Consider the following 9,564-nt stretch of genomic DNA (forward strand, 5'->3'; position numbering starts at 1 on the left):
AAAAAAAAAAAAAAAAAATACTAGCCAGCTTAAACAGTCTAATACAGTTTGGAGATTGAGAAAAGGGACCTGAGAATCCTTCTGGTATACTGTCTTATTTTATAAATGAGGATACTAAAGTTTTTTTTTTTTTTAATGTTGGTTGAGACCAAGATCAGCAGCGATGTTGTATAGATCGTAAATATTTCATGAATTTTATAGCAGCTGCATAAATACCGTATGACTGACTGGAACCTTACAAAAAATACGAAGAACTCTGACTATTTGAGTAATCCGGAAAGAGGTTGACACTAAAACAAAAATGTGATTTATTTGGTGGTAAAATGATTAGAGTGTGGGTTGGGATGGGCAATGCTGAGACTCTTTATATGAGGAATATAAAATAGGATGCAGTACTGTAGTTCAGGGGCATATCAAGAAGAAAAAATGAGATGGTTCAAGATGTCAAAGTCTGCTTGCCAGTAGCAAGCACGTTTTTTATGTTTTGTTTTTGTTTTTGTTTTTGTTTTTTTAATTTACAAAATGGTAAAGGACTCAAATATTAGGAAATGAAATAATGTAGAACATTATTCATACAGAGCATGATTCATCATTCTGAGGGCCAGATTAAGTAATGCCAGTATGACACTGACATTCTACAAGGGGAAAGGGAATAGGAAAGAATAAAGAAAAGAGGGAATGAAGAGAGAAGAAATCGTTAAGCTTCAGATTCTGTCTGTACAGAAGTTTGTCCATCTCTGGTTCAAAGTGTCAGTAGGGAATTAGCATTCATGGCAGGATGCTCAAAAAAGGAAGTAATTTGATTAAATTCTTCCATGAGGAGATGCCCTCTCCTCAAGTAGTTTGTAAAATGAAACTTTTTAAAAGTCACATTAGATAAGGACTTTGTCCTACAAGTTACCTATTTGTTCAAAAGATAGACATTGTATAAGACAAAGTTAAAATCAACTATAAATATAACGTTAGTACTGAGATGAATCCTGGCTCACCCTCGGAATACTTAAGACGGGTCTCCAGCCAGTGTTACCATCCATATCATTAGAAGTGACATAAGAGAGGAAGCCTAGATGTCATCTCTGCCTTCAACTAAATGAAGCTTTCATTTAATTTGCATGTCTGTCAGAATGAACATGTTTTTAAGCACCTTAAGGTAGCAAACGCAAAATGATAGAAACGTAGAATTTTAGGGCTAGAAAGTACAATTGAGGTATTTTAATTTCTCCTTTCCATCCAGGGCCCAGATAGCCTCTATTCAATGACTGTACTAAGATTTTGAGAGCAAAAAACAAAATGTCATGTTTCTTTTTTTCTCTAGAGTAAAATAGTGAGAGTACTAAACTTATGGCAGAAGAATAATGTATTTAAGAGTGAGATTATTCAGCCTCTTTTGGATATGGCAGCCGGGATTCCGCCTCCTGTTGTCACACCTGTTTTGGCCAGCACTACCACTGCCATGAGTAATACTCCAGGTATGTTGCTTTAATATAGATTTGTTGTCTAAATATTTTACTCATACTTTTTGGATGACTGTTCATATAAAAAATAATTTGACAGTGCAGGAAAATTTGTCCAGCATTAGATAATTGAAAGAAAATATTTGTAGAGAAAAATAAAATTAGATATATATTTGTATGTAATTATTTCTAAAATGTAGAAAACTAATTTTCTTTTAATTCACAGAAACATAAATACAATGAACCTTAGAAATTTGGTGTGTCAATTAGGTTTTTCCTGATTTAGGTTGTCTGTAACTTCTTATACTTGGATTTTGTATCGACTTGGTATTTATAGGATACTAGGAGGATTTAATATTTTTTAAGAAACCCTGAAATAATTATTTAACAAAACCAAAATTTCAAAATCATGTTCTCTTGAGGCATTTAAATGACTATGATAAAAGTTTTTATCATAGTTCCAGCCCTGCGCAGTGACTAACACCTGTAATCCTAGCACTTTGGGAGGCCGAGGCAGGCACATGGCCTCAGGTCAGGAGTTGGAGACTAGCCTGCCAATATGCTGAAGCCCTGTCTCTGTTAAAAATAAAAAAAATTAGCTGGGTGTGATAGCAGGCACCTGTAATCCAAACTACTGGGGAGGCTGAGGCAGGAGAATCACTTGAACCCAGGAGGCGGAGGTTGCAGCGAGGCGAGATTGCACCGTTGTACTCCAGCCTGGGCAACAAGAGTGAAACACTGACTCAAAAAAAAAAAAAAAATCATAGTTCCAGGAATTAAATTGGTTAGCATTTTGTATATATATTTTGTGTGTGTGTGTGAACAAAAATTGATGTATTGTTTATTAAGACCTTGTGCTGTCACCCAGGCTGGTGTGCAGTAGTTTGATCATAGCTCACTGCAGCTTCAACCTCCTGGGCTCTATTGATCCTCCCATCTCAGCCTCCTAAGTAGGTAGGACTACAGGCATGCACTACCATGCCTGGCTAATTTTTTGTTGTTGTTGTTGGAGATGGAGTCTTGGTGTGTTGCCCCGGCTGGTCTCGAACTCCAGGGCTCAAGCAGTCCTCTTGCTTTGGGCTCTGAAAGTGTTGGGATTACAGGCGTGAACCACTGTACCTGGCCCAAACATGGTTTTTTGTATTATGTATACTTATAAAAATTTGTTATTGAAGATTGTATTTTGAGTATTTCCTCATGTTACTGAATTTTTGTCTCTAAAGTAAGATTTTTAATGGCTGTTAAGTATTGTAGGCTTTTAAAAAGTACAGTAGTCTCCCTACATCCACAGTTTTGCTTTCCATGATTTCAATTACTTGCAGTCAACCACAGTCTGAAAATAGGTGAGTATAATACAATAAGATACTTTGACAGATAGAGAAAAAGAGGGAGAGACAATATATTCACATAACTTTTTTCACAGTATAGTTTATTAGTTACTGTTGTTGCTAATCTATTGTTGTTGCTTACTGTACCTAATTTATAAGTTAACATTTATCATAGGTATATGTGAACATACAGAAAAAAACATAGCATATATAGGGTTTGGTGCTAGCTCTGGTTTCAGGCATCCACTGGAGTTCCTGGAATACTGTCTTCCAAGCATAAGTGGGGACACTGTAATAACTGAGTTAATTGAGGGGGACAATTTTGGACAGATCCTTTCGAGGGGGGTGTGTGTGTGTGCGCGCGCACGCGTGTGTTTAACCTACCTAATTCTATGAAGGATTTTAAGTGATTTTTCAAAGTGGACACAATAAAATAAAAACTTAATATGTGTGCATGTATTTTATAAAAGTAATAAAACAAATTCTGCTTTTTCAAGTCTTAGTTTTTTACTTATGTATTTATTTGGGGAGTGTGATGTTCTTTTTTAAAGGAACTCCTGTGACACCTGTTACTCCAGCCAATGTGGTCCAAGGCTTACCTGATCCGTGGGTATCTCAGATAACAAATACAGATACACTCGCAGCTGTGGCTCAGATCTTGCAAAGTCCTCAAGGCCAGCAGGTGAGCAGTTTTTCTGTTATGTCAAGAATGATTTAGAATTTAGTATTTTCCTGATGTATTACTTTGTAACGTATCACCTAGAGAATATGTGGTTTTTTTAGTTTTATAAAAATGGGACCATTATGTATACTTTGTTACTTGCTTAAGTCATTTAATGGTGCATCATGAATGCTTTGATGTCATTAAAAATTACTTTATAAAAAATTTATTCTGTACCAAAATATGGAATTAGCACATAGTTTTGCCAAATATTATTAGGTGCTATCACACTCCAGTAACAAGACAGGAGTCCTGTCTTAGAGAAGACCTCCTATCTTAAGGGGGCAAGATGGTAAAAAAAAAAGTATGACAAAATTATCGTAGGTAGTGATTAGTGACATTAAGAAAAGGTAAATCTATAGTGACTCGATTTGGGGGAAGGAGTCAGGAGTAGAGAGGGTAGCCAACAGGAGGTGTATTTGAGGAAGTGACATTTGAATCAAGACTTCAAATGGACTAGTCATGGCAGGACAGGAGGGTAGGAAATAGAATTGCAAGTATAGAGGTCCTCAGATGGGAAGCAATGTGGTGTATTGTAGGAGGAGAAGAAGGCTTCTGTGGCTAGAACTTCTGGAATAGAGGAGAATCACACAACATGTATGAATTGATTCGAGGAATAGGAAAGATTGCCGTCTTTATAATATCAAGTTTTTCTATTGTATCTATACATATACTTTTATTGTTTAAATCTTTTATGTCTCTTAAGCTTTGTAGCTCTTTAAATGTAGATTCTTCACATTTCTTAGATTTATTTCCATGAATATAGTTGAATAGATTGGATTTTTATAGTCAATACCAGTTTCTCTTAGTTTTCAGCTGAGTTTCTTTAATTTTCCAGTTATATTATTTGTAACTAATGATAATTCTGTGTCCTCAGTTTAAGTACTTATATATAGTTTTCTTAATGTATTGCACTAAGTTCTGGAAGAGGTCATAATAGAAATAATGATAGTATACTCATTGTTACTTTTTTCAGACTCAAAAATACCCCGTTTTTGTCCCACTATGATGTTGGTTTTGTTTCGAGATATGTGTTCTTTATGAGGGACATATTCTGCTTTTTCTACATGATAGTGTTTTATGGGTCTTTGATTTAAAATTTTATTAGTGGATATAATAGTACGGTTTTTCGATTACTAGACTTTATTATAATGATTCAGCATTGCAGTCCTGTACACACACACACACACACACACACACACACACACACAGATACATATACACATACACACAGACGCATTTTCTCTCTGTCTCTTTCTCACTTTCAAATTCACACTATCCTTTGAGGCAGTACATTTAGATATTCTGTAATTTTTGTTTTGCTTTGAAGTGTAAACTATTTCACAACTAGTTTCTATTTGCAACAATTTTGCAGCTCTACTGAGATGGGTCCCTAGTTTTTATCACCTTATTCTATTTTTAAATCAGGATTATTACTTGCTTTCTGAGATCAATTTAGAAATGGTTACCTTTGTCTCCTCTGTGCAGTACAACCTGAGTGCTTCCTGCCTCTAGAAGGTTTGGATGAACTTAATCAAAAAGCCTCTAGGGGCCAGGCCCGTTAGCTCACACTCATAATCCCAGTACTTTGGGAGGTCCATATGGGTGGATCACTTGAGGCCAGGAGTTCAAGACTAACCAGGACAACATGGTGAAACCTCTCTCTCCTAAAAACACAAAAATTAGCTGGGCATGTTGGCACATGCCTGTAATCCCAGCTACTGAGGAGACTGAGGCAGGAGAATCACTTGAACCTGAGAAGTGGAGGTTGCAGAGAGCCAAGATCATGCCACTGCACTCTAGCCTGGGTGACAGAGTGAGACTCAAAAAAAAAACTCCAAAAAAACAAAACAAAACCAAACCCACAAATCCCTCTAGGGTTTGGTGTGTTCTGGGAGATTAATTTTTGATAACATTTTCAGTTCTTTTTTGGTTATTTGTATTCACTTATCCTACCTTTCCTGAATAAACTTTATTATAAATATTTATGATTAGAAACCATCTATTTTGTTTTTCATAGCTGTACATAATTTTTTTAAAAACTAACTTTGGCGTGCACATCTGACTTTGTGTTGTATTTTTGCTCATTTTAGATTTAGGTTTATTGAAGTTTATGCTTACTTTTTATTTTTCTGTTACTACCGTGGTTCTTCATTTTTGGACTGTTGATGTACTCTTCTAAATAGCTTTTGATCCTTTTTTGATCTGTGATTTTAATTCTTTGCAGGATTAATCTTTATCAATGATGGTTTTTTTTTTTTCCTCCTTTTGAGACAGAGTCTCGCTCTGTCGCCCAGACTGTAATACAGTGACGTGATCTTGACTCACTGCAGCCTCTACCTCCCAGGTTCAAGTGATTCTCCTGCCTCAGCCTCCCGAGTAGCTGGGACTACAGGCGCCTGCCACCACACTCGGCTAATTTTTGTGTTTTTAGTAGAGATGGGGTTTCACTGTGTTAGCCAGGATGGTCTCAATCTCCTGACCTTGTGATCTGCCTGCTTCTGCCTCCCAAAGTGCTGGGATTACAGTCGTGAGTCACCGTGCTGAGCCTATCAATGATCTTGTATGTCTTAAACTTATGCTCAGGAACATGCAATAATTACATTATCATATATAGAAGAAAATCCAACTTTGTGGTATTTAGAGTTATTCTCAATGTAACCTGTTATTTTTTTCTAACACTTTTCATTATTTAGATTACAAAGTTTCATAAATTTCTCTAAATTAATGGAAGTATTCTCTTGGCTTGTGTTGCACTCCCTTTTACTTTATCATCTACTTCTCCAGTTTTCGTACGTCTCATCCTTCCTTCACTATTCAAATCAAACTACAATTTTTTAGAGTTTGTTTGGTCTCTGAAGTCCAGTGATACTGTATCACTTCGTTGGTGGTTTTTCATTCCCTCAACCTTCAGCAAATATTCCCTGTGACCTGCAGTGTTTGAGGCACTGTACCTTGTTCCAGATTATACAAGATAAGCAAGAAACATTCTCTGGCCTCTGGAAGCCTAACGTTTAATAATCAAGGCTAATTGGAATACATAAATGTAATTAAATTTAAAATTAATAAGAATCATGGGAGAAGTTTAGAAAAGAAGGGCTTTGGAAATTCAGAACTAGAGATAATACTTTGACTTGAACAATTGGTTCAGGAAAGTTCTGTTGTACAGATGACAATTGAATTTGTTTTTTAAAGGGTGAGTAAGAACTGGATACTGAGGATGAGCTACATAAACAGAGACAATTGAGAGTAAACAATGAATTCTCAGTCTTTCAAACAAAACCTGCTCCACCTGCATCTTCATCTCAGTTAATGGAAATGCGATTTTTCCATTTGCTCATACCCAAAAGCTTAAGAGTCATCCTTGATTCCTTTCTTCCCTTTGTTCTTCAGATCTAATCTGTTAAGAAATCCTCTGCCTTCAGAATACATTCTGAATCACTAACTCACCACCTCTATCACTAGTTCCTAGAATCAAGCCACCATCATTTCTTACCAGTTCATTGCAGAAACCTTTTAATGGGGCTTCCGCCCTTACCCCACAACAGTCTATTCTCAGTACTGCCAGTAGCACGACCTTTTTCATACCTGAGAGCTCATGCAGCTCCTCTGCTCAGAATCCTCCAGTGGCTCCCTGTCTCACTCAGAGTAAAAGCCCAAGTTGTTTTGTTTGTTTTTGAGACAGGATTTTGCTTTGTCACTCAGACCGGAGTGCAGTGGTGCAGTTGTATTTCACTGCATCTTTGAACTCCTGGGCTGAAGTGATCCTCCCACCTCAGCCTCCCAAGTAGCTGGGACTACACCTGTAGCCACCAAGCCTGGTTAATTTTTTATTTTTATTTTATTATTTTTTGAGACGGAGTCTTACCCTGTCATCCAGGCAGGAGTGCAATGGCGCTGTCTTGGCTCACTGCAACCTCCGCCTCCCAGAGTGATTCTCCTGCCTTAGCCTCCCAAGTAGCTGAGATTACAGGCACCCGCCACCACACCCAGCTAATTTTTGTATATTTAGTAGGGATGGGGTTTCACCGTGTTGGCCAGGCTGGTGTCAAACTCCTGACCTCAGGTGATCCGCCCACCTCAGCCTCCCAAAGTGCTGGAATTACAGGCATGAGCCACTGCGCCCAGCCAATTTTTTATTTTTATATAGAGACAGGATGTGACTATGTTGCCTAGGCTAATCTCAGACTCCTGGCCTCAAGCAGTCCTCTCACCTGTGCCTCCCAAGTCAATGCGATTACAAGCAAGAGCCATCTTGCATGCACTAAAAGCACAAATTTCAGCAATCACTTCATTGGTGCTTGTATGTTCTCAGTTTGATCTGTTGTTCCCTTCCCAACATTTTCCTGTCACCAGTTCATAGACTTCTCTTAACTAATAGTAAGACTTGCTTATGTTGCCCATCCCTACCCTGGTTTTATATTATCCTTTGCTTTGCTTTCTCACCTCTTTCTCCTGTGACCTGTTCTATCCTTTTTGTTATTTCTTATATCAGCTACCTGTAATCCTGCCCCAAGATCTCTGCATTTGATGTCTTTGATACTGAAAACCCACTTTCCTCATCTATTCATATGTTTTCGTCTCTTGTAAGTCTTTGTTTAAATGTCACTTTAGTAAGGCCTTCAGTGACTGCTATTTATGTATTTATTTATTTAGAGACAGGGTCTTGCTCTGGCACTCATGCTGGAGTGTAATGGAGCAATTTCAACTCATTGCAACCTCTGCCTCCCGGATTCAAACAGTTCTTTTGCCTCAGCCTCCTGAGTAGCTGGGATTACAGGCGCCTGCTACCACACCCAGCTAATTTCTGTCTTTTTAGTAGAGACGAGGTTTCACATTGTTGGCCAGGCTGGTCTCGAACTCCTGACCTCAAGTGATCCACCCTCCTCAGCCTCCCAAAGTGCTGGGATTATAGACGTGAGCCACTCTGCCCAGCGGTGACTGCTATTTAAAACTGTAAAACTCTACCTCTCATTCTTTACACTCCTGTTCACTGTCGCCTCTGCTTGCTTCTTTCCTTAGCACTTAACTACCTTCTGTTATGTTATATAATTACTTGGTTTTTTTTCTACCTCTTCCCACTGGAATGTATGCTAAACTAGGGCAAGAATTTTTTGTGGTTGTTGACTGCTGCCTCTCCAGTGTCTAGGTTGTAGATGGTGTTCAGTATGTTTTTTGTGGAATGAATGAATGATGTACAGAAGCATTACAGTGTTGGATATACAAAGGATATTGTAGAGTTGAGTTGTTTGAAAGGAAAGATAGTCTGTGTAAGCTATTAATGGCAGACTTAAGTGTGACTTGGGTTGTGAAAACTATATATGGTGGGCTCAAAAATAAAGGATTCATTTGCTAAGCAATGGGGAATCCCCAGGGACTTTTTATGTTGAAGTCATATGATCTTAACAGTACCTCACATGGATTAGAGAGAGGAGAAGTCTAGAGACAGAATATCTTTCTTTTGGTGGTAGTGATTTTGTAAAGGAGAGTAATGATTATGAAAAATAGTAAGATTGTATACTTTCTGAAAATACAATCTCAAAAACGTGGGGCCATTCCAGACTTAAAAATATTTTAAAAAACCAATGTGAACTCTTAGGCTGAATCTATTTTCTACATTTTTGAGACAATTGGGAAACTGAATATTAACTGGATATTTGATGAAATTATAGAATTAGTAATTTTATTTTGTGGTAATATTTTGGAAACATTTCATAAAGCAAGTGTTCTTATTTTAAAAGATGCCTATTAAAATAAATATTTTTGAAAGGAGAAGCTTTGAAAGGAATAGTACAAAGAGAGTCAGTAAGACAGTAATTGATAGACTGCGAAGTCAGAGAAAGAAAATTGGGTACTGCAGTGGTTTTTTACCTGGGTAACCAAAAGAATAACCGTGCCATTGGGAAAAATAGAGATATCAAAAGGAGCAGTTAAAAAGTGTAAAGGGGAAATACGGTGTTTCTGTCATTTTAGTAGTTTTAGATGCAGAAAAGGCCTTTGACAAAATTCAACAGCGCTTCATGCTAAAAACTCTCAATAAATTCGGTATTGTTGGAACGTA

At 37.4% G+C, this 9,564-nt stretch overlaps 1 protein-coding gene across 1 annotated transcript in view; it reads left to right on the forward strand.

Moving 5' to 3' along the window:
- The window catches only part of TIAM2 (T-cell lymphoma invasion and metastasis 2), a 569,840-nt gene that overhangs the window by 57,377 nt on the left and 502,899 nt on the right, over positions 1 to 9,564 (forward strand). The window contains 2 exon segments of the mRNA XM_011952751.1: positions 1,316 to 1,469; positions 3,334 to 3,464. Coding sequence (XP_011808141.1) covers positions 1,316 to 1,469; positions 3,334 to 3,464 — 285 coding nt within the window.

Source organism: Colobus angolensis, unplaced genomic scaffold (assembly GCF_000951035.1).
Source record: "Colobus angolensis palliatus isolate OR3802 unplaced genomic scaffold, Cang.pa_1.0 Scaffold35, whole genome shotgun sequence".
Taxonomy (NCBI): domain Eukaryota; kingdom Metazoa; phylum Chordata; class Mammalia; order Primates; family Cercopithecidae; genus Colobus; species Colobus angolensis.